This window comes from Accipiter gentilis, chromosome 5 (assembly GCF_929443795.1).
Source record: "Accipiter gentilis chromosome 5, bAccGen1.1, whole genome shotgun sequence".
Lineage (NCBI taxonomy): Eukaryota > Metazoa > Chordata > Aves > Accipitriformes > Accipitridae > Astur > Astur gentilis.
This window is the reverse complement of record NC_064884.1, coordinates 30,191,581-30,217,618: the sequence shown is the minus strand read 5'-3', so window position 1 is coordinate 30,217,618 and position 26,038 is coordinate 30,191,581. Positions and strand designations below refer to the sequence as shown.

Genomic DNA, 26,038 nt, shown 5'->3' with positions numbered 1-26,038 from the left:
TGTTGATTCCTGCCAGTCCTGTTTTCACTGACCTGGCAATTGCTGAACGGTCAGCGCGGCGGGGCATCTGCTGCTGTGCATGCTGTGGCAGCACGTGTACAGCAGGCCACTTCTTGTAGCTCTGTGAGTCATTGGTAGCCCTGTGCTGGTACAGATCCACCTAGAGCATGATGGCTGTTGAAATCCAATTAAAATCTTTGCATAATTATGCATGTGCTGTGGTTCACATAGCAAAATTCAAATATACTTAACCACAGCTGCCAAGATTTGACAGGTATGTTTGTTGTTAGTTTTAGATGTATACTTTAAGGCCATCATTGGACAATTATTGTTTACATTTAATTATTAACCTGTGCATTTCTTTCTAACTTTTTTTGCTCCACCCACTTCTGGTTTTGTCAAGAAATGTAATAGAGTGTATATTTGGGTTTTGAACATTTGGGGGTTTTTATTCTATCATTATTTGGCTACACAAACATAGATTCTCTTTTCTTCTTTGTGTTGCCAAACAGGGTATTAATTTTTGTATTATCATAAATTAAAAGGTTGTCTTTCACTCCCTTGCCCTTTGCAATACTAAGCAGTGATTGATGAGCGAATGGGAAAAGTCTCACAGTTCCATTAGTATGTTTTTGTTGTTGTTGGCAGATGGTTGTTATACCTAGACAAAATAGAGCATAGATGTCATAAGTAGTTTGGTTTCCATGAGGGGATAGGCTGTTGCAGTTTCCAGTTTTTCAGTGGACTGTGTATCACTACCATTAGAGATATTTAAAGCGGCCGTCATGCTTCATAGTTAGCGTCAAACTTGACTAGACAGATACATGGTGTGTCCCTCCTTAGAAGAAGGAACCTAACAATTGCAAATATGGCTTGAATTAGTTTTGGGCCAGCTAGAAAATAGCCATTTAGCCTCAAAAGAAGAACATTTTCACTACCTCCAGGTAATAATTTTTTTAAAAATTAATGAAAAGCAGGATATTAGCTCTCCTCCTTAGGGACAAAATTCATGGAGGTTGAGCTGTGGCTTGAATGATTCGAACAGCCCTTTGACAGCATCACTCCATAGGTGGATATGGAAGTCAAATTGCAAAGTGGGTTTTTAGAAAGCAAACACAAAAGAACAACTCACTCCAGCGGCGAGCTTTTCTGTTTGTTTCCCATCTCCAGATAAGAGTGGACTCAAATTATTGTGATGTGTTGATTGATTACAGCCGTTAAGTTTCTTAGTAATCAGTTTCATCACTTATTCTCAATTCACGCTTGCACCTTTGATTTCTCTTCCACAACAGGGTGATGTGGGTTGTCGTTGACTAATGAAGAACAGAATTGGTTTCGGCGTGAGACAAACGGAATGCCGACACCAATCCCAAAATGCATTAATCTTTAATAATCCACATCTGCATGTTTATAAATTATATAACTAGGGTTTGCTAACGTTGATACTCCCCTTTCCAAACAGAAGCTGACATAGAAGTTGGTGTTTGCAAACTGCATGAGAGGCACATGGCCACTCATGGTGTATGTGACCTTGCAGAGGGAGCTCGCTGGATGAAAGTTCTCAGTTGATTAAAAATACATGAAGAATTGCTCTGCTTCTGCACCGGTCTTTGGAGCTTATCATTGTTGGGCGAGATGAAATACGGCATGATAGATCTTGTCTTCAGGAAGATCAGACCCACCAAATGGTTTTTGGAAGTGGGTTTGCCTCAAGGTGCTTTTACCCTTTATGCATTCAACTTGCCCTTTTCTTGTCTGTCCCTGAGAATCATTGAGACCAGGGCTGTGTAATATGCAATATAACGCAATAAGAAAAACTAGATTATCTAAGAGTTTGTTCCTTTTGAGGATAGTATTAATTAGAGCACATAGATTTTACTACTAAAGTGCCCATTAATCACAGGCAATGGACTAGTATGAGAAGTAGCAGGCAGGACTAGCAAAATAGTTCATTGCCACGTATCAGCACTGCTCCAAAATCCACCTGCTTGCCCGAACTTGAGAGAGTCGGGAGGAACAGGGAGGAGTGAAACTCCGTTGCTGCTGGTCTTTTGAGTTAATGCCGTCTGATGATGAATATTTATTCCGAGCAATTCTTAGTGTAGCTGGATCAAGGCTAAAGAAATACAGATAAGAAACAGCCATTTCAGTTCACATTCACCCTTTCTTTGGTATCTTGCGTGTTTTCACACTGTAAATATTATAAATGAAAGTTGATATATGCTTTTGTTAGAATTTGGCAATGTTAAAATTAGGAGTTAAGGTTTTTATTAGGTGGCAAATACTAGAAGTGCATGTCTGCTACATTTGTTGTGCTTCTCAGGCTCTTAAAAACAGTAGACACAATGAAGAACAGCTTAGAGAAAAACTCTCCTCATTCTTATAAATGCCATCTAGAGCATTGATAATGAAAAAGTCTTCCTTTTGGAACTTGGATTAACTCCCTAAATGGAATTCTGAAGTTTTAAGTTTCAGGTGTGTAGCAGGATAGGTTTCATTTCTGGAAGGAAGAAAATTGTTCAATACAAGGAAGAAATACTACCCTATCCTTTGTTAGGAGCTTTTAGATATTTAGCACATGCATCAATTACAATTTTATATTCTGGTTAATTGACATTTTATAAAGAAATTGAGAATGGTTTTTCTCTAGCCAAAGCATATGCTTTTTGCATTAACAAACACGTAATGTCATGTCCCAAGTAATTACGAATGACTAAATCCATGCAACCCTTTGCAGTCTTCTACTTCAGTCTAAATGCAAGCAAAACTGTCATTTTTATGAAAGGCTTAAAAGGGCAGAGTAAAAAAATTCAGTATGATTACAGGGTTTGGATTGTTACCTAAAGAACATATACACTTTTTTTTCAATGGTTTGCACAGATTTAAGAAAATATAATTTGCAAAACCTAAAAGCAATTCAGTGGCCCCGTAGAGGTGTGAGAGAAAGTGCTGGGCAAGCTGCGGCCGCAGCCTCTCCCAACCCCTCTCATCCCAATTCACACCATCGCTTTGGAGAGATGCAGTGACACAGAGCGCAAAACACGTGGAGGGGTGGTTAAATGAGACTTTAGAGGGGAAAAAAAAAATTAAGTCAGTGGCTGAGCTTTGAAGAGGTCTGTCTAGTGCAGAGCAGCGAGCGAGTGGGGAAGAAAGGAGTAGTAAGCGCCTCATCTAATCTTTCTCCTGGGGACCCAGGTGGACAAATTGGCAACCCTGTTCACAGGCCCCCCCCCCCCCCCCTTCCTTTGTAGCGTAAGAACTGCTAATCGGATCCATGCTGCTGCAACTGTGGTTAGTTATTAACAGAATAAAAGCAGATTTCTTCAAAAGAACGGGTTGGGGAAAACGGCTATACAAAATTGCAAGGTTGTTAGAATCTTAAATGCACAGCAGTCGGTTTTTCCCTATTCTGAATTAGGCGATGAATATGGCCTTTCATCTGTCACTGTGCCCATTTCTTCAGAAGGCAGCCAAACATTAAGCTTCTCAAACAAAAAAAAACAAAACAAAAAAAATGTTTGAAAGAGGAAAAATATTGGGGAGCAGGAAGAATAGGAAAACGAGAAGGAGAAATCAGGTTTTGTTTTTATTAATTTGGCCTAGTGAGAGAAATACGAGCTTGCCTGCTCTATTCAGTTCCTGCGTGCGAGCTGCTGTGAGCCACCATTTCTGAATGCAGAGATTAAAAAAGATTTAACTGGTTGCTATCCTGGGCTGCACCATTCTGGATCGGCCTCCAGCAGAAATACCCTGGGCTGGGAACTCTGCTGAGCTTAATGGAAATAATGCATTAAATGAACGTGGAGTTAGGCACAGGTGAAAGCAGAAAGAATTTCATCCCCCAAAATGAAACTTGTCATAACTGTAAAGTGAAATTACAGGCTTGGGGTGGGTGTTTTTGAGGGTAGAGAAGCAGTGATCCCTAGATTTAGACTGACTTATGCCTTCACTTATATAAATAAATAAATGATGCATCCTTAAATTTGAGGAGATCTAGTGCCTTCCTGGTTTGCAGCAGGATTTTGAAATTTGTTGGAGAGGAATAGTCCTGGGGCAGACAGGGGCTTGCTGTGGCCTACTGAAAATCCATTCAGGTGAGTCGCAGCCTTTTGAAGATTTCCATTGCCAGCTTGCTTTGGGCTTGTTGCCAAAATCTCAGGAAAAAATGCTGTGGTGCTGTGGCGCTTCACTTCAGTCCAAACGCAGAGGTGACTTTGGGAGGGGGCGTGGATGAAACAGACCCTCTTGCAATGACTGCTGATGCTCTCCATTCCCCTCCCGAGCAAAGTGAGCTTTAGCCTTTGGAGGCAATATATTTGCTTTCCTGCGCCTTGCCATTCAGCCTGTTGTCAGTTTAGGCAGTACTGACAATTATTTCACTTTATACTCCTGAGTATTTGTTAAAAGTCTTCATACCTTACTCAGAGGTTACACAACCTGGGATTAAAACTTGGATGTCTAATTTGGCAGACTCCAGTTTCAACTACTTAATTCTTTTTTTTAAAAAGTCCATAATATAATGAATTATTCTGTAATGAGGGCGATATTTGGATGGTGTTCCATAAGTAATACCTTGGAACTACATGCTGAACAATGGGGATGAAAAAAAATATTGAATAGCTACCTCATCCTGTCAGTGTCAACTTTGCTTTGAATTAAATGCTATATTATATCAAGCAAGTAGCTTCTGGTCATGAAATTAAGATGTTTATGATATTGCATGTATGCAGAGAAAAGTCAGAGCTAGGGTTCTGCGGGCCACCTTAGCTCAGTGTTGCATTTTTTAATGGTGATTTGAGAGCAATTTAGCACTTACGTTACAGTGACATCTCTGGAACTTGCTCACAACCTAGTCCTTGATATGGTAAATATAACACAAATATGAAAGAGAAGATGGAGTGGTAACTTTCAAGGATTAGTAGTCTGAGTGTTATATACTTTCATGAGAAGAGAAGTGGGGTTTTACCTTTTGTTGATTTTACATGGATTGTGAGTGATACTTTTGTGTGTTAGGGAATCTTGTGTCTTTGGAGCATGATGGATTTGTTTTAAGAGCTAATATGGAAAATCAGGGCCAGGCCCAACAACAATCTTGATACCTTTTTGTAATGTGGAGCATCCATAAGTCTGGCTTAAGTTGATAATCTTCATGTTTACAGATGCTTTGCATTGCTCCAGTGGAACAAATCAGCCACTTGTGATCTCGCCTTCAGCCACCCACACAGCCAGCCACCAAAAGCATCCCAAGGCGGGAGGGCTCTGGGCTTGGTCCCGAGCTCCCGGGTCGGAGAGGTGGAAATTGTCTCAGTGAGCAGGTGGCAGTGTATTAACAGCGTTGCTGTCACTTGCAGGGGGTTATTAGCTTCAGCATGGTGCTGAGCAGAGCCAGAAGGCTTGGTTCGAGCATGCTTGAGTCTGCGTATCCCTCCCCAGAGTGGTTCAGCGGGGCCACGGCTGCTGTATCTGAAAGGGTCCTCATGCTGCTGGCCTTTTAAAGCATCTGTGCTTAGGTTACTGTATAGATATGAGGAAGGTTTTAATATTTTGCATGTCTTAATTTGGGCGGATATGCAGGCAATCCTTGTTTTTTACTGGGATTAATAAGTCCTTTAAAAAATACTGTTGGTACAACAGGAAGCTTAGCTGCAATGCATAAATTCAGGAAGAAAATCATCTTTATTCTTAAGGGGTCATAGGCTTTGTAAGATGAAAGAGATAACACAAACCACATGACCAGTTTCCCTTTATGCTACCCATAGAAAAATTTCTTCCCTTTGAGGTCATTTGCACCTCACTTTAAATTTCCTGAAAAGCTCATTTAAAACAGTCCCATATAAAAACCTATTTATGATCTTTCATTTCTGATGTAGGGATCCAAGACCCAGAATGTCCCTTCCGGTCTGTGAGCCTTTACTGTCACATCGACTGTGTAATATAATCCCGTTATTTTATCAGATTCCATCTTAATCACTAGATTTCCTGGACCTCATTATTCCTAAAAGGAAGTTGTTTCAAATTCCAGTAATGGTTTATCATTCTAAACATTGTGCTCTTTTTTTCTCCCTGATATTTAGCCACAAATATATTTTTAAAGAGAAGTCACAAAATCACAGCTTTAGTTTTTGCCATGATAAGGTATACTTTGCTCTTTCAGCCTCCTGTCATGTCATGCTGGTAGCTGTTCTTGGTTCCCATTCCAGTTAGCATTAGGCTTTCTGGTTTTGTCTGTGTGAAGGCTCACCAGTGACACATCAGCAGTGGTGTTCTGTTTCCTTACCTCTACTGGAAACAATTCTCCTAATTCGTCCTAATAATAAATTTGTTTGATTCAGGGTGACATCAAATGGTTAGTTATAACCATTTGTAGGTCAACAAATACGGTCAGATTCTCCTTCCTTTTCTTTTCCCATTTCTAACTGATAACCCTACAGCTCTTCAGTTCGAAAAGGCCTGTTTCTGGTCTGTGACTATAAATGTTTGCATTTTTGTTGCTCCAACCCAAAACATAGTCCAGTTTCTTAGATAGTATTTTGATCATCTTCTGTATTGATGAAGATTCCCTACTTTGTAATCAGCCACTGTCATTAATCCAGACCTACCTCTTAATTCCTAAATTAGGTTGAGAATTGTCCTAAAGACAACCCACAAGATCTTTAATTTATGCCTTTCCTCCAGCCTAATGTTCTCCTTTCAACACAGGCTGTGATCAGTCCCCCACTCCTCCTGTTACCTCACCCATCTTAAAACTCCTGTGCTGTTATCCCTCCTTCCCTCCTAAACTAGTAATTTCTCAGGGTGAACTTGTTATCACTGAAGTGCTTTCTTGATTCAATTGTTCAGGCACAATTCTGCGAGGTATTGTCCAGCTGGTACAGGGTACCACTGCTGAGCATCCTCCAGTGTCATTAGTGATGGGAGCAGAGAGCCCTCAGCTTGTTTCAAAACATTACTGATTTGGGCCGTAATTCATTGTAAGGACCCCTCCTCAGCAGGATGTCAGAGGTCTGCTCTTTCTTGCTATGTTGGCTCTAAGGAATTTACTTTTTACACTTTAACTGCAGATTTCATGGCTGTAGTCATAATGCAATCACCATTTAGTACTTTTCTCAATCCATCTTTTCCAAAGGTACAGCGTAGTCTCTCCTGACTCTATTTCAAGCAGAGATTTTCAAAGTCTCATGCAAAATACTTAAAAGCATTTCTAACATAATTTAAAAAATAAAAAAACAGCTTACAACTGTGCTATTAAGCATTTTTAAATTCTCTCACCTCTTCAACTGACTTTAGTCTTTTTTTTTTTTCTTTTTTTTTTAATAGCAGGCATTATATTAGGTAGGCTGCTGGTTTTGGTAGTTTTAACAAATTTTACAAGATAGCTATATAGATTTAAATACTATTTTGTTCCTCTGTTAAATCCAGGTGAAAGAACTAGTGTGGCAGTTTCTATCCTTTTAGCATGCATTATTGTATTTGCTGTAATTTTCCACAATAAAAATGTTGTGAAACATCCGTAGTATTCACTTTGCTTAAGTTTTGGCACATGGAGTATCTCACCAATGTGTCAACAATACTATACAAAACATGGGAAGAGGTCATCCCTGCTTAAACTTCCATCTGTGTATTATTGGGTCAAAAGAGGCAGTAGTCTGTCAGTGGAAAAAATTGTTCCTTTTTTCCCCCTCTCTTTAATAGCTGTAGCATATATGTTTAAAAAGAAAATAGGTTGTTTTTCTTTTGTAGAATTTTTCCTTCCCTAATAAAATACAAAAGCCTGTTCATGTATTATTTAAAGTGTCTTCCAAGAATCCCAACTACTATACTGGTTGAAAGGATTAATATCATTTAAAGGAAAGAAATGGAAAATCTTTAAGGTCATTTCTTTTCATGACAAAGAAACTTAAAAAGCATGGCAGACAGGATCTTCAAAGGTTTTTAAAGTCCTGTCATCAGCTCCCAATCAATAGGAGTTAGATACCCAAATGAAGAGTTCAGTTCAAGTCTTCAAAGGTATTTGGGTGCTTAACCTCCTTCTACCTTTCAGATCGCTTCTAAGCATAAAATGGCAGTTCGGCTGAAAACATTTTGGTGCGATACTTTCATGTTGGGCACCTGGCTAATTTGTAGCACCCACTGATAATTAGCATAATGGCCACTTCTCTTGCAAGTTTGTTACTTGTTAGAATATGTGTAGAGTTGGTCTTGTTTATGAAATTGTTTTCCTTTGTGAAACAGAAATTTTGCTTCAAAGTTTTTTAAATACAGGAAAAAATCAGAAGTAAGCTTTAAAAAGTGAACTAATAAAGTAATGTTTGCAGAGGCTGATAATTTCAATGAATTTGCAGAACTGAGTCTGTATTCCCTAAGGACGCAGTGATGAAAATAATTTATTTGTAACATGTCGTACACGCAGTGTTCTAAGCTTTGACTTTCCCAGTCCATGCTTGCACATCTGCCTGTGCAGAATAAGGCTCCTGCCAGATAACTGAAGTAATTATCAATGTAAAAAATTAAAGACCATATATAAATGTATTCCAAATATGTTGCCTGGCATAGATTTTCCATGCACTATTAATATATCTCAGAGTTTGCTAAGCCTCCACCTAAAGGGGTATCCCACTGGGAGCTGTGTGGTGCAGTCAGGACTACCCCTGCCTTTATTATTATGGGTTTTTTTAAGTATTTGTAAAAATCTTAGATGGTTGAGATCTACTTGAAGTATTCCATCTGATAGCGGTGCCTTGGGCATACACAGTGGAAGTGGCAGTGCCCCATGTTAACATGGAATTGCTGTTTGTTTACAGTCTTGAGTCACTGAATCCTTCCTGTCAAGCAGAAAGCGTTCATTATAATGCAGGCACTTACTGTCTCCACAGCCCACTCTTGAGTGACATCAAAACATAAGCCGGAATATTATTGTCATATGCCTTAGAGTTCGTGAATGGGCCGTGGATCCCAAGGCCTCGGGCGCTGAGTGGCATGTTTGGTCTTTTGGAGGAGCAATCCTGCCTCTAGTCCAGCATTTGCATCTCTGAGACAGTTGTCACAGCTGCTCCCGGTAATGTTGACTGTCATGTTTTTTAGTGCAAATACAGCTCATCTGAATAGCTAGGCTGTGGTTACACTCTACATTTTATGGATTTTCTTTTTGTTCTTTTTCAATCTGGCCTTTCTTTAGAGTTGATGCTGAAAGCCAGTTATTGAGGCTGGGAAGTGGACGGGGCAGAGCAAACACGTTTGCTTTCCTGCATTTACGTCCAACTTGGGGCCCTTCATCACTCCAAAGAAAGAGCAGCCCCTGCTGCCCGCCCCATCAGGCCAGCTCCCAGTGCCAGGACTGGCCGCGGGATTCTCGCTTCTGCCACTGCACAGGGGCGGCTGCTGAGCGGGAGGAAATGAGTCTCAGCAGGCACAAATCTATTGCCTGTGTTTTTATTCTTTCCATTTCTTTCAAACGGAAAACAATCTGAGCAGTTTCGGAGGATGAGGGATATAAATCTGTCTGCTGCTATTTATACCGTGCTCGTCTCTACAGTGTCTAAATGCTTAAAGTATGTATTTGCTGCCTAACCTGAGGTGGTCTTAAAGCTGCTTGGGCTGTCAAGAGCAGGCGTGTCTCAGACCAGCAGTGGAGAGGAGACCCAGGAGATGTCCAAATCTCATTCTTACTACCGCTCAGGCTGTGGCAGGTTGCCTGTTAGGCATGAGGCTGTTGGGGTGTTGTGCAGTGGGAGGGTGGTAGCATGGATCTCCCTGCTTGACACGGTGTCAAACGGTGACCCAGAGGAGTGACTTGCATCACTGCAATAAGCACCTGCTTTACTATTCAGTAGTACCAAAAGGGAGCTTTTCATGTCCTGAGCCTCACAGACAGCACCGTGAGTGCTCTTTTTCTTTGGGTGGGTAGACAGCGGTGGATAAACTGTGTGGGTGTCTTTTGAATGAGGCCATAAAAAATGGGTCTGTCTGTTCTGGACGGATATTTTAATAAGCAAGTATCTTCCCTGTGCTTTTATTTGAATAATAAGATACCCCTTTTCTTTCTGATCTCTTTCAAACATGCTTCACTTTCATCACGTGCACCTACATATTATTCTTTATTCCCATATTCTACATGGACATTCAAATAATATTAAAACCACTGATTCATTGAAATACTTTTTAAACTGTTGTTGTTAGTCATTTTTGTATTGACTGAATTTTTCATTGGTAATATTGTTGGCAGCAGTCCATGTCTGCCTGGCTGGAGGCCAGTTTAAGCTCGGCAGGATGAGCCCTATTGTTCAGCAGACTTGGATTTTGTTAAACTCTCTAACAGAAATATGTGTCAGGAGATTTGCAGCTATAAATTGGATCGTGTCGGTGAGGTTGGGAAGTCGCTCAATACGAAATTGAACATTTCACCATGCCTGTTGCTAAATATGTTTATGTATGTTTCTTCCATGGGTTTCAAAAAAAAAAACCTGAAAAAAGCTAGACCTGTTGAGCTCTGTCTTTACCTTATACAGCCGGTACTTTCTTTGATGTTGAGTGGTTGAAAAATGCAGCAAGGCTTGGTTTTGTGCATTGCAATGTTAAAAGCAAGTCTGTTTTCCCTTTTTTCTCTGTGTGTTACAGGCAGTCAGATGCCACCGCAGCCTCCTGGCAGCCAGTCAGAATCCAGCTCCCACCCTGCCTTGAGCCAGTCACCAATGCCACAGGACCGAGGTTTGTTAGGTGTTGGGGCTTTTTTAGTTGGTGCCAAATGCAGCCTTTATTTTAAGTTGCACATTAGCAATGTGAGATTTCCTGGTATTTCTTTTCTTTTCCCAGGGAAAATAATGACAGTCCCCATTGTAAAAGTCTCAGAGGGTTTCCTTCTCTCGGGAAAGAGCAATTGAATAGCAGGTTTTACCAAAATATAATTGGAAACAAGGCTTTCTCAAAGTACAGTGAATGCCCAGAGTGTAAAGGCAGTTTGCTGTAAATACTTAAGTCATGTCCTAGAGAATTCAACTTTATGTTGTCTATCTTAGAATTAAGATGTATAGAAATAGTGGTAGCTACGAGCACTGCAGTTTTGCTACTGTTCTTAAAATTCTTATCTCTGATGTTTTTGCATGGACACAATAGCTAGTCCTCTAGCCAGTTCTAGAACAAAAATATCTTTAAATATAAAGGGAAATCAACTATTTAGGACAAATGGTTCAAAGATTTGGAAATCTTGCAAGGGAAAACCTTGCAGACAACAGCACTTTTCTAAAAGGGTGCTTCCTAGCAAGTGCTCTCAAAAATAAAAAGAGCTGCTTTTTTTCTTAATGTTACCATTTATAAACTTTAAGCCCTTTTCCTTTCGTCTTCCTCACTAGCTCATGGAAGATAGTTGTCACAGCTTTGTTGCATGGCCATACATAGGATCACCTGCTGTAAACTGGGCATCCTGTCCATGCAGTGGTTAACATGTGCCAGCGACAAGCTTGCAAAACAGACACATGATAACTGTGATAAACATGGAGTTATTTATGAAATGCCCCTCCTAAAATGTCTTGCTACCAGAAATATTCCAAGTAGCACCATATGGGGATACCATAAATACTAGAAGTTTTCTCACAGTGAAACAAGTTGAACTCACAGAATGACAAATTTCTGGGATAGCATCCAGGAGGAACTAAGAGGACTCACAAGGAAGAGGAGAGAGTCTTAATTTTTGCTTCTTTTTCTGTGTTGGATGTCCTCTCCTACAGGAATGCTGATTAATGAGAACATGAAACACAGAATTCCATACTCAACTCATTTGTTTTCTTTCCTTTTCAGTCATTCTTTATACACAGTTGTTACTGCAGGGACTTATTTTCCCCTTAAAAATTTTTAGAATAATGTACATGTTTGGTGAAAAAAGAATGCCCTCACTACCTAGTAAAAGTATATGATGCTTTGTGGGATAGAATGTTAAAAAGCAGTGGGAATGGATCACATTGAGGCTTTGAAGACCCAAGCATCTCAAAGTTGCGTGCATTTCCTGGCATGACTGGGTCTTGGCATAAAATGTTACACTGCCCAGTAATAATTATTTCTGCATTGTGTGTCCCTCACCTGGCTTTGGGGGACGAGTTAGGTAGGTCTGACAGAGCTGGAAGGGTCAAACCTTTCCGTTGCTGCAGTAGAACAGAACTGGGAGTCACTGTATCGTCAAGATAGGCAGAGAGGTATTCAAAAGTAAAACAGAGAAGACAGCTGCCATAACTGGGAAGTCAAAAAAGTAAATAACAGTGAGAGAAATAAAATTTACAGATTGATTTAGTCTGGTTCCTTCCTCTGTGCAGGGGACGGGTATTGTGGGTATGTTCTTAGGGAAAATGTGTTTGGGAATGTTGCAACTTTTGCACTCTTCTTGTGCATAGTCTGGTGTAATATGCATGATCCTTGTGACCCGGCTTGTACAAGAAGTCCATTCGTTTCATGCAGCAGATACGAAATTTGTAACTAGCTAGGTCATATTGATTTTGCAGAACATGTTCTCCAAAGCTTCTCTAAAGTCTGTGCTATACGCGCATAAACATGCGTGCATTCCCTTTTGCGCCCTATCATTGATTAGAGGCTCCTTTGAAATGGAAAACTTCACCTTTTAAAAAGGCTGTTACATTAGTTGATTCCTTTGCTTGCTTGAACTGGTTTCCACCGAACTTGAAGAAAGGAAGGAGGGGGAGTGATGGGGACTCAAAGGGAAGGTGCTTGTCATTTACTGATAAAAACCTGAGTAGAAAATCGTTGCTGCTAAGGACACCTGATCCATAGGCATCTGTTACAGTAATTTAAACTCTTGGCTTACTGATATACTTTCTCCCAAAAAAGAAAAGAAAGAAAAAAGAAAATCAAAAAAAAAAAAAAAAAAACAGAGACCCTCAATAGGATAAGGTAATGTTGTTTGTTTTAGCACTTTGTATAATATTTCTTTCCTTGTTTAGAGAGAGAATTGAATGAACAAAGACTACTAATCATTTCTTGAGCAGAATCCCCTGCTCTCAATACTTGAAAAAAATGTTAATTACCGGATACTGTGAAGATTGATTGACAGGTGGAGTCTGAGCTGTAGCACTTCTGGATGCTAAACCACTACCTTGAACCATTAATTTTACACTTATTTTATTATGAAAGTGTTTGATTATTTTTTCCCTCACTTTCCATAGTTATTCAGCACCCAGCTAGGATTTTTATATTTGCCTACATAAGACTATACAACCCCTGTCATACAGTGCAGCATGAAGCAATGAGCATTTGTGTACATGTACATTCTGTGTGTCGAAAGAGGGGAGCAGTAGCATACATGCATATGCATAGGAATTTCTTGGAGGATTGGATTTTTTGTGCTCTTCAGCTTGCTTTTTATAATAAGCATAAAATGCTTACTCTTTAAAAATAATTGGAAAATTTTTCATGTCATGCTCAAGCTGTAGGACATTTGTACCTTGGTCAGCATAAATGGAGTGTGCTATTCTAGGCAGCCCACTTCTGTTCTCATCCCAGAATCAGTAACTGGCCTCTGTTGTTTGTTGCCCAATCAATGAAACTTTTTCAGTTCTACCAACACACACTGTCTACCAGGCAATAAGAAATCGCTTGTACTTTTATGTGCATAACCTATGTCTCAGCTCATGTGTCTTTGAAAGTACTGGGACTTGAAGTAAGTCCCGTACACCTTAATGCACTGCAGGACCTGGAGAGCTCTGGAGACAGAGGGAGCAGGCTATGCAGGACTTCTCTCAGAGAAGCAGGAGTGGCACCTACACGTGCATTTAACTGCAGCTGAATCCCAGCAATGACCGTTACTTGGGGATACCACATGAAGATGTAGTCACAACTAATTAAGCTAGTCATTGAAACTTGCTAAGCTTTTTTTTTTTGGGGGGGGGGGGGGGGAATGCATGTTTTGCTCTTTGTTTCTGATATACCTACTCCAGACTTTCCTTTACTGTTATCAAAAGTAAGGTTTTGATTTTTCCTGTTTATTGAAGTCAGAGCTTTTTATAACCTTCAGTTACATCAGCTCCCAGAGGTAGGGCAGCAGTGATACCACAGCTGTCATAACCATTTGGCAAATAATTGAGGTACACAGCCACTTGAGTTCCCTGTATTCAGCGGTACCTACTTACCTCATCTGTTTGGGTTTTGGAAGCTGCTGAGGATGTGCTTAGTAGCCAGAACTGCTCAGTGGGTTAGAAGTTATTTGTATGGATCAAATAGAAACCCAGCATATCCAAACTGACCCCCTAAATCAGTTTCCTGAAGCTGCACCTTGAAAAAGAAGCCTTCCACCCTGGCCATTAGCTTATACTCCCACTCTTACTTTTGTAACCTAACAGAGGTGTCTGTCTGTGTATATGAATATTCACCTATGCAAACACTAATAGGAGAATATGTATCACAATAATGTTGAAATAGGTACTTTTACCCCTGCAGAAATGAATAGTTCCTTACCTAATTTTGAAAAAGTTTAGAAAGTTTACCGACTTTTAAGCAGTATTTTTCATGCTTATGCAGTTGGATATGTACATGTCAGGTTTCAGTCTTTTATTAAAATAGTGAATGGGGAGCTCCTGAAAACCATTGAATTTAATGGAAACAGTTAATGACTTCATGTTATTACTCTAGCAAGCACTCTCATAATGGGGATACTTAAAGAAGCCTTATTTATTAGTGCAAATGTATATGGGTCAGAATTAATTTTTTAAAAATCTTTAATTGTTTTCCCCTTATAATTTTCACAGCGGTACGTAGTTAAATATTCATGATAATGCTGATGATATGCTAAAGGTCTGAAATAGATCTGGAGTCTCAAAATCAACACAGGTTATTTAACCCTTTTCATCTAATGCACCATTGGGGACTTGCTCAGTGAAATCCCAGAGTACTGGAATAATTAGAAGATAGTAATGAGGATTTAATTAGTCCTTGAGATATGCTGAAATAGGACCACTGAGAACTTTTCTGTTTGGACATGGATTGCAAGCAGAATTGATGCCGTTGCAGCTGCTGTGATGTGCTGGAAAATGTATTCCATTGCTGCAGGCAGTTTCATGGCACCATTCTGTGCCTGTCAGATCTATGTGGAAAGTGCCTGGAGTAAGCACCTCCAAAATTGTTGAATAGTAGCCTTCCTCTTCTCTGTCACCTCCTTCCAGCACCTTTTCTTTTTTCTTTAATGTCATTCTTTCCATTCTAGCTTTATTTCTTTCCATTGTTGGCATGATCCAGCTTTTGAGGGTTGTTGTACAGTTGTATGCTCTATTAAAAACATATCACAGACAGGGACAGGGAGTAAGAAACTGCAGGCTTGTAGGAGTACAGGTGTTATACTTAGCAAAATTTGGATCTTTTTGACACAACTGCTTGTAAGCTTTATCCTCAGATCTAGTCCTTATTTAGTATTAGATCTTCACAGAAGTGGTGTTTATCAGTAGCTGCAATGTAGTAAATTTAAATAGCTTTTTTGGCAGCCAAGATGTTATCCAGCAAGAGGTAGTAACAGATGGGATGTGATCAGGCATTTTGATGTTCTCTTTGTGCTTCCCTATAAACACTAAGTAGCAACTGAATTCCTGTAACTACAATTTCCTAATTTGCCCATTAGATTTCATATAGGTATTTTCCTTTCTTTTAACTATTTTCTGGGCATGCTTATTTGTACACACTCATCACATAAATTCCACTGTCATATATTTTCTTCTAACAAAATATATATGTTTTTGCTTGCATGGAAGACACAGAATACCAATCAGGTGTTTTGCACCTACAATTCCTGATCAGATTTATGGCTTAATACTGACATTTGATGATAGAGATTCTTTTTCCTGAAATCTATTTTCTTCTTAAAAAAAGAAACTAGAAGGAAGAAAATAGATCAAAGAATTCTTATTGTAACAAAAAAGATACTGTGGTTTGCTTTTAGGTCTTAAAAAGACTTTTTCCCTGAGAATACATCTTTTGCTCTCATTTGGGGATTTGGGATCTATTCAGAGCACTGAGGAGCTAGAGAATAAAATGATTCTTGTCATTAAAATTCTTCTGCTTGCCATGTTAACGATGACACCACTTAAGGTTAAATCAGACTTGGTAATAAGTTTACTTGATGTAGACTGAAGTGTTTCAGGCTCTTAAAGAAAGATGCTTGAGACATGCATTGAGTGCAAAGCCACAGGTATGTTTGAGTGCCTCTTCTGCACATAGTATTCTCCAAGTGGGTCAGCACAGAGGAGCTGAGCTCCAGCTGGTACACAGGAACACCGTGCCAGACTAGGAGGAAATCTTCATGCCCAGAAAACTGGGGTTAGAGGAGTTGTGCCTCAACAGCCAGAAAAGTGCATCTTGTAAGGAGGAAAAGCAGGTTTTGGTTGAAACTGTCACACTGGCTCTGTAAGACATATTTTTTTCATCTCAAGTCACGTGAAGAAGTAGGAACGTGATGCATAGGAACATACAGAGCTGATCTGTATGTGAAAGCAGAGCCATGCAGTAGAGCCATGTGCTAAACTTCTTTGGTGACTCAAAAAGTTAAATTAGTTTCTCAATTTAGTGAGGACTAAATTTATCAAGTCTTTAAAAAGGATCAGGCTGTCATTGTTTTTTACCATTGTATTTTTAATTAGATTGTTAAAGTGGAAGTGAAGTGCACTGAAATGTAGTGTTGGTCTGATGAGCAGGTTTTTTAAGTGTATACACACTGTTTTTCTTTGCTATTTTAATGGCAGTAGCACCCAAGACCCTAATTTTTCTACCTGTTTGTATTGTACTAAGTGATGTAGCAATGCACAGCAAAAAAGCTTGCAGTATGTCTACTTTGATTAGTAATCAAGATCTTTGGGATAAAAGGTTACTGGTTTTCATTCTGAGCTGTGGAAGTGAATAGTTTTGTGTCTGTCTGTCTCTTAAGCACTGCAGGAAGACCTACTTTTCTTGCCTGAAAGTATTAGAAACTATGTTACTCTGCCAAACCAGGTTAATTCTTAAAGAAATCAGTTGCTCTTTCGGGGTGGTGGTTTCAGACTGTCTTTGGATTTCAGACATGTTCCAGCCAGTCTCAGCTTTAGGTTGATCTGATTAGTTATGGCCTACGCTAAATATACAGCAGTATTGGCCATCTGCAAGAAGAACCAGAGGAGGAAAGGATATGATTTACATGTGATAAGCCACGCTGGGAGAGAGCAAAACTGCAGAAGTAGGATTTGAAGTATATAATAATATCTGTACAGTCAAAACCCAGAGTCAGGTCTCCCAAGTAAATTTTGTATACTAGCAGCTGGTCATTGCTTTCTTCTTGCTGATGTTAAACCTTGTTATAGTTGGGGATGAATCTTTATTTCATTTTTTAAACTAAATTGGGGATTTTCTTTTTGAAATTAGGGAGCAGAATTGAATTATTCTGAGAGAGTTTATATAGTTGCCAGCAGAGAGACTTCTCAATAGAAAAGTTTCCACTGACTTCATTAGGCAGCCATCAGATTCCCTGCCTCTGGGCTCAGGGAGCGAGATAAGCCACAAGCAGTCACTGATGAAGAACTTGACAAAGTGACAGTCGATGATCCTATCACCAAGCTCAATGTAAAGTTACTGGGTACAATCCCTGTCCCTGGGACAGCTTCCCATCATGGCCTATAAACTGGGAGCCGCCTGTGGTCTGCCTGTTCAACAGCACCATCGTTTCCAGGACACTCAGCTCCCTCGGTACCTAAGTTAATCTTTTTATGAAGGTTCTCTAAAAGTAAAGATCTTCTGATCTAAGACCCTTTATGGCTTTTTAAGTTAATATATAGGGCAGTGAGCTGAAATCTATATAATATATATATTAACAGTTAACACTGGATAGTTCCTTCCATCCCAAAGGATCCCAAAAGGCTGCAGAATAAACACTTATCAGGGAACAGCCGCAAATCAGGGAAGAGAAAAATCAGTCAATTCATAAATCATGGTATAATAAGACCGAGACAAAGGCATTTGGGGACTGAGGACAACACATTGATTTTGTATTTTTGAAAAAATATAATTGTTTATTTTACATGTGTGCAAGACAGAAAAGACACATTGTATGTATTTTAGTCTTGTCCACAAAATCCCTATATATCTTATGGTATTCAGTATATCTACTTCATGAAAAGGAAGATCTGAGTTGATCCATGGAACCTTTGAACAGGAGTCTCCAGGGAGGGTAAATTTTTCAAACCTGAAATTTAGACCATTAAGCCTGCAGGCCTTGCACATTACACATTGAAAAATGCTGTTCCTTCTTTGCTCTCCTCCGTGATTTTCATAAGTATGCATGTTATTAAGGAAACTTGGACAAATGTTGATTGTATAAAGCAGATGGACTCCTCACGTTTTTCATGTTGCTGCTCAGATTAATTCCAGGAGCCCAAGCTACCTACTGAAATTGAGCATTTGCTTCGGGGGCAATTGGGAGGACAGGATGGGGTGCTTTTGTGCTGCAGTTCACTATTATCCTGATTTTCCAAGCACAATAGTAAAAATATCTTCTGTAAGGTATGTTACAGTAATAAATTGTGTAAAATGGTGGATGAACAATGTTTTTTTTGTTCTGTCTGTGCATCAGTATCTCCACAAATGACTTTCCTTCTCTGCCCTCAGCATAGCACTTAAAATTTACATCAGAGGGCATTACGCAAGGTTTTCATTAGGAAAGGTTGGATATTTCTTCCCCAGCTACCATCTGGGTAATCTGTCTGATCCTTCCCCAGATTCTAATTTATCAATGATAGATTATATGAATTTCAAGGCTAGGCAGTAGCAGAGGGAGGTTTAGGGGTGGGAAAAATTTAAACATTATTGCATGCTATACATAGACTGGGTTTTGTAATATCAGAGAGAGAAGCAGAGGAGATTCAGCCAGTTAACCTAATAGCACAGCTGGTAAAACACTAGGGGGTCTGGGTTAAAACCTTAGCTAGGTCATTAGTTTCCATCTTCCCCAAAGCTATTCACATTGTGAAGAGAAGCAGTCAGACAAATAAACAGTGAGGAGACTATAAGATAGATATTACAGCATAATAATAAAATACTTCTAAAGAAAAATAAAACCAATCCAGCACTTTTTAAACAGAACATTGATCCTTTTGTGGTAAGGAGAAATACTGCAGTGGTCTTTGCAGGAAGCTGCAATTTTGCTGAGGTGATGTTTTCCCTAACTGCTGTTTCACATAAGCAAAGAAACATCCTTTGTTGAAAGGGTGTGAAGAAATGTGGTGGTTGTTCTACAGAGATATTAGCAGATGCCAATGTGAAAATAAATTGTCCAGGTACCAAAGGGAAACCATGTCACTGTTACTCTGGCCCAGAGAACTTCAGATGTTTTTAGTGGCACCATGATGGTCTTGGGGAAGATGAGAAGGTTTTATGTGGGATGAAAAAAGGGCTTAATGTAGAAATTAGATTTCTGCGCCCCCCTCCCCCCCCCCCCCCCCGGTTGTTAATGGGGAAACAATAAAAAAAAAATTCTCCTAAAATCTCTTTGGGTCTTTTTAAAAAAATAGATTGTGATTGGAGAAAGAAATGAGGATTTTACTTTTTTTTTTTTTTTTTTTTTTTTAGCTTTTTTATGAGTAAAAAACTTATTATCAAGAAGATTATTAGCCTTCTTGTTAGAAGCTAAAGAATAAGCCTCTTAATTTGTCCTATGTCACTGGTCTCAGTACATTTTTTTTAATGCTGCTACCCTTCAGTCGCCCAAGTTGCTTGTCAGCAGAAGTGTTCACTCGGTACCAGGGTTATTAGCAAAGATCTGGTGTATTCAATACCAAAGTATTGCCCATGTCAGTGCTGCTGCTTGGGACACATCTAACAGGTTCATACCAGAGCCATCCAAAGATACTGTATTGGTGCAGAGCTGTAACTTAGCTGTGCTAAATATGGATTGGAATCTTGTTTGCCATCTGTTTGTGAAGGTATTTTATTTATTTGATTATTTTTTTTAACCTGCCTATTAATTGGACAGGAATATTGAGAATTAGTATTTGCATCACCTAAAGGAGGTTGACACTGCAAGCTGATCTACTCACGCTTACCAACCCATCCCCTTCCAGTGTATATTACTCAGTCACATGTTCCACGTATGACAAATGTAGGTTTCATATGTGCTGTCACCAGTCCAGCTGGGCACATTTTAGTAAGGCTGGCTTCTCGAAAGTGAGAATAAGAGCTGAGGTATCTTGAATGTAAAGAAATTTTGTGCCTGCTTGCTCTAGAGGCCAGTTTTCTTATGCCACCTGCAGGGTTTCACCTGATTACTTGGGTTGTATTCTGGTACATGGGTCAAACATTCCCCAGTTTCTTCATTGCTGTTATTTGTTTAGACTTGTATAAAATTTTTATTAAATTTTTTTCTGCTTAGATTTTTTCCAGTGTCCAAATCTCTCTCCCTGTGTCCTTTTTAATGTGTATTTTAAGTAGCACCTTAGGGAGGTACCATGCCATTCTTTGCCAGTGACAGTAAGTAGTTTACGGCCAGGTAGTGCTGGCCTCCCATAAGCAATGGCACAACAGCATTTTAATAGCTCCTACAGTCTGTAAGCCACTCACCTCCAGGTTTGACCACACCATTTGAAGATGTTTGTTCCAGTAGCATTGACAGTCTATGCAGACAACCTGGTTGCATGTTTAGAGTCCTGGTATCTCAGGCTTATGTGAGAGTAACCAACTCTTTCAATTACTAAAACACTTCATTAATATGTGAATCTTGTTGTGTTGGATGTTTCCTTTCAGTGCTCTGAGATGCTGACTGTGGACATGTTTAGCTGGGCAAAAACCCAGACATGGTTCACCAGGCCAAAGACTTCCTGAGCTGTCCTTGCCATCTGAGGCAGGTGGGCTAGGGATAATGTCAGTCTAACTGTGATCTTCCTGAGCATCCTGCTGTGCTAGCAGGTTGCCAAATTTTATTATGTCCACTGCACAGAATATTGTTTTTCATTTGTTTAGCTTTACCCTGGCACTTCTGTCTCAGTGTCGTTTACCCCCAGACAAGCTACATTTGGGAGCTGCTGCTTTAGATCTGTCTCAATTCTGTTGTATTCTCTGGTCAAACTCCTGAGATAGTGAATACAACCCAAATGGTTGTCTGAGGAAGTAAAGTCTGCCAAAAACTGTGTCATGGGTGTGCAAACATTTGCTCTTTTTTTCTCAAGGGTACTGGCTAGTGCCTTGCTAACATACGAAGCGTTGGAAATTTGTGTGATTCTCCCCACACGCAAGTTCTTCCTTTATAGGTAGTGGAAAATATCTCTTTTCACATATTTAATTTTTTTGAGCTGATATGTAAGTAGAGAATTTTACGTTATTTTTCTCAAATTATTTGATGATTAGTGAATGCATGTAATCTGTTTCTGCTTTTCTCATTCCATGGTTTTCAGAGTAATAAGCCTGTCTGGCCCCTTCCTTAGCCTCTGCCCTTGAACGAAGGGAATTTCCTTATTCCTTACTCAGAAAGGTTCCTCAGTTGTTTTGGTCCCATGCTTTGTCACTAAGCATGCCTCTCTAGAAAGAGCAGTAGCCTGATGTATTTTTTCTTACATAAGTTCTTTTTCACAAGGTATCACAAATTGTATCTTTTCTCATTTTTTATTTATCAAATGTGTAATTTAATGATGATCTGCTATTGGCATAAACTCCAAAGTTTTTCTGAGCTTCAAATGAGGAAGTTCCACTTGTTTTCAGGTTTAATTCATTCATGAAAATCGATGCTCTACTCCTGGTTAAATCAAAAGACCTCTCATTGACTGTGGGTTAAGTGTATGCCAGTACAGTTGCTGTCCATCAGCTGATAGGCAATAACTTGTTACTTTGCAGTCACTTCCTTTGTGTTTGAGCTCCTGCTTTCTTGGAAAGTTTTTTTCATATTGAAGCCAAAACTTTAAAATACCAGAAGAATCCATTTCAGATTTTACAATCACACCCAGCACATTCAGTAGGTGTTTTTGATGGTTAGTGCTAAGGAGATAGTATTCAACAAACAGATTATTTTGTATTGGTTGGTGTACAAATGTAAATAAGACAACCTGAGTGCATAATTTCATGAAGCTTTAGTAGTTTTGCTTTTTTATCCGTTTATAAATATATATCTTTATCTGTTTTGTTTATACATATGCATAAGGGAAAAACAAGATTTTAAATGTTTGTACGAAGGCATCATAAATGTTATTAGCTATATGATATATATTACCAGATGTTAGTACTGTATAGGACAACAGAAGCTTCATTTTTGTCTTTTCCTTTATCAAAGGAGCAGAAACACTTCTATATTTTTTCTCTATATTTTGCTAAAAAGAAAGAAGAAATATACATTGCTACCTGACCATTTTTAAACCTTGCAGGTATGTTCTATTTGAACATGCAAACATATTTTACTACAGTTATGGTGTGCTACTTGTTAATAGTATGTTACTGTTTCATTTAGAATTTAAAAAATGCAAAGATTACTCTACAACTTTAAATTGGGTTTTAATAAGGACAACCATTCTTTAGGTACCTAAGTGTAGTATAAAAAATAACTAAAAAGGAAGAAAATACTTCTGGCAGGCTTGCTTTATTCAGCTGTTCCTGAAATAGCTTAGTTTGCCAAAATCCACTGAAGTGTTTTTTCAGTAAGTAATCTCTTGTTGTGATGGCAAGTAAAGCATCATCTGTACCTCTCTTATCACTAATATTAAGGGAAAGGAGTAGATTTGTTCACTGATGAGCATGTTGCCATTGCAATTTTTAAAGTCTTAACTCATAGCTGATTCCTAGCTGTTTATTTAAAAGACAGAAAACCCCACCTTGTTGTCACAGAACTTGACATGTCACATGCAGTCTGGCTATTTAATCACTCCACCGCCTTTATACCAGTGCAGCTCTAATGTAATTCTACTAACCTTCTTTACGAAAGCAAACTTTATCTTGGATCTAATTTTCTGGAAAGAAAATTTATTTCTTTTTGTATTGGTTATAAAATGAACAGTAGGGAAAATACATGTAAGGAAGGAAAAATGAATGTATGCCAGCTGCCTCCCTTTCATTTCTGATAAGATTTCTAGAATTGATGTTGTTTTCTCTTTATGATGCAAGAATGTTAATGTGTTGATCAGGAACCCCTTTTCTCTCTAAGACATCTGAGCTTTCTGCAAATACTTGAAACACTTCAAACTCATGCACTGATCTCTGAACATTCACTGGGCTCTCACAGAGGTAGATGAGGATAGACTCCTCTTTGTTGTAATAGAATCCAGATCGCAGTAAGGACTGATCCTAACTTCTTCTCCACATCACATTTATAGCTGAAATGAATCCTCTGTTCTCTGGAAGAAAGTCAGAGTGTGTCCTATTTTAAGGCAGCGCTGCAACGTACTGTGCAGACAATGATAGAAGATAATACAACACAGATATTCTTCCTGAATTTCAGGCTTCCTTTTCCTTAATTCTTTACCTGTCCATGCTCAAGAGAAGATAGCAAAGCCAACCTCATTTGAGAGGGATCTCACACCCTCTGGGATGATGAAACGTCAAAAACTGTTAAGGCATCTGTTCCGTTCTTGTGTTAATCAGCATCTCTGTAAACTAAGGCCAGAGCATGAGTTTGAGTAGTATCGCACAGTTATCTCTGCTGTTGAATTACTGGTTCCCACTGTGTGGTTTTGGCCAATGCCCGTGAGCACTCCCTGAGCCACAGCCCAGGGCATGGATAAGGCAGCTCAAGGGATGGCACACAGGAGTCATACAGATAAGACTACCAGGATTGAGTGGGAAGGTTTAGCTGGAGGGACAGGAACATGCTACACTGCTCTCCAGGCCAAGGAGTGGTCCTGGCTTGTTTTATTTATGACTGTACACATAGCCACACAGTCCACTCCACAGCATCAGAAATGGATTAGAAGTTTCCTGAAGAAGAGGTCATTTGAGTGGAAGCATTTATTTCATTTATTACTCTAGTCCTTTCAGGAGCCTTTCTGACAACAGCAGAGCTGGATAAAACTGATGTTCTCTGTGTTCTCCATTAGACATCAGTCCATGTTTTCCATTAGATTCAACAACCAGCAGTCCCTCTGCATCACTACTGGAAATCACTACAGTCTGTACAAATGATAGTTTTTCAACATGTCATCCATCCTCGTGGTGTTAAGAAAAGTACTGCCTGCGATAATAACTGGGATGAAAAACCTTTATCACAAGCACAATGTTTGGAAAGTTACCTCATATAGATTAAAAGGCCCACAGTGAACAGAAAACCCTCATTTCTGTACTAGATACAGGAGTAACTTTACAATCTTTATAATAAAAAACTTAGTGTGACCAGTACAAAATTTTTCATTTAAATGGATCCCACGAGTGCGATATATATGGTGTATGTGTGTCAGGAATGCAAGCATTTATTTCATACAGACATGCGATTGTATTAGGTTTCTAAATTAGTTACAGCACTGTCATCAGAAGACATAGGCTTTGTAATAAGATTTGTGCGCAGAGGGGAACTATTTTAAAAATCGAGGGGTCCATTTCAAAATAAAGCTAAGTGGAGAAGACCATATGAGCTTTCTTTTGCAGAAGTGTGGAATTTTCCAATCAGTACAGACCAGTTTCCAAGCCTCAATTTTGTCCTCAGTTATTTGCCATGCTGCATGCCAGCGCGTGTGGTTCGGTTTCCCTCAGAATGAGTGCCAGGCTCTGACTTTGCAGTTCAGGTGTGATCAAATCACATGTCTTGGGACTTGCACAAAGATCAGGAACACTCTGTGCATATTCTGCCAAACCTTGCAGTTGTTAGAGTTTTAGCATGTTATGGGTTAAGCTGTTCATAGCATGAAAGAACTGGGCACAAGGGGGTGCAAGATCATCTCAGCTCCTGGTTTTTCTCTTTATGACCTGCTGCGGCATTGAGCTTGTTGTCTCTCTGACAGGGTTTTTAGTAGATGTGTAAGTATGCTATATAGCAAAGGTTTTTGGAGGGCTCAAAAACTGTTTGCGTGTGCTTGGACTCAAAGCCTGATCTCTGACAAAGTACACACCACCTTTCATTTCTACATCGCAGATACTGTCCCCTTTCATACAGCGCTTTGTCACCACTGTACAAACAGGGAGGCTGACCCACAGGCAGGTGGGAAGGTCATTCACCCGGTGTCACCTACAATGTCAGTAACAGCAGTGCTAGGATGAGAAACATACTCTTTTGACTTCAATACATGCTTGTTAGGGCTGTGGTCCCCATAGAGAGGCCCCTGAGGTGCCTGGTTGTGGGAGCCATAGCACCTCAGTGTTTTCAGTTACGAGTTTAATCGCATGTCTATATATGGCTCAGAAAAAATGACCCCTCTTTATTAATCGGGCATTGAGCATTTGGTCTGTGTAATGTTTGATGCTAACCAGTGGGAGGACACCCCAGCCCTTTGGGAGAGTCATCCCTCTGCCACCTCTCCCTCCTCCTGTCACCCGTTTCTGTCTGTCTTCACAACTTGTCTTTGCCTCTCTCTCACATCTTCTCTTTTTTTCTTTTTTTTTTTTTTCTTTTTTCTTTTTCTGATCTTCCCTTCAGCAGCTTCCGGTTGTCCACTCAGTGTCAGGGGGTTTCGCTCTTCCCTTTCCGCTCTTCCCTCCCTCATGTAAGGAAAGGTGTAATTAATGCTGCCAGGTGAGGTGTCTCTTGGCTTTCAACTTCACACCTCCCCACACACACACACCACTAAGATTAATGGAGGGGAGTGGAAACAGGTACCTTTCATAAATAATGCTTCAAAGCACAGATGCCTAAAGTAGTTGCAGGATGGGCCGAAGTGCAGACTTGCTCGTGCACGTTTGCGCAATGGACTGCAGCACGCCATGTCTTCCGCCTCACCGGGCACGGGTGAGCTGCCAGCGGCCTCGCAGGCTGCCGGTGGCAGCAGGGCAAACTCTGTCCTTTGGTACGCTTGTGTTTTGCCTCACAGAGAAATGTGAAGATTAAATTTAATATGCAAGCAGAACAGAAAAGAAAGCGGATTTCCTCCCCCAAATAAGAAAAAAGCCTTGCTGTCTCCTCAGCACACCCTCTTCA

General features: G+C 39.7%; 1 protein-coding gene across 5 annotated transcripts in view; it reads left to right on the top strand.

Moving 5' to 3' along the window:
* The window catches only part of ARID1B (AT-rich interaction domain 1B), a 337,362-nt gene that overhangs the window by 240,467 nt on the left and 70,857 nt on the right, over nt 1-26,038 (top strand). For all 5 annotated transcript variants that reach the window (XM_049801069.1, XM_049801067.1, XM_049801065.1 and 2 more), the window contains exon 6: nt 10,615-10,704. In XM_049801069.1, coding sequence (XP_049657026.1) covers nt 10,615-10,704 — 90 coding nt within the window. The remainder of the gene's footprint in view (nt 1-10,614; nt 10,705-26,038) is intronic.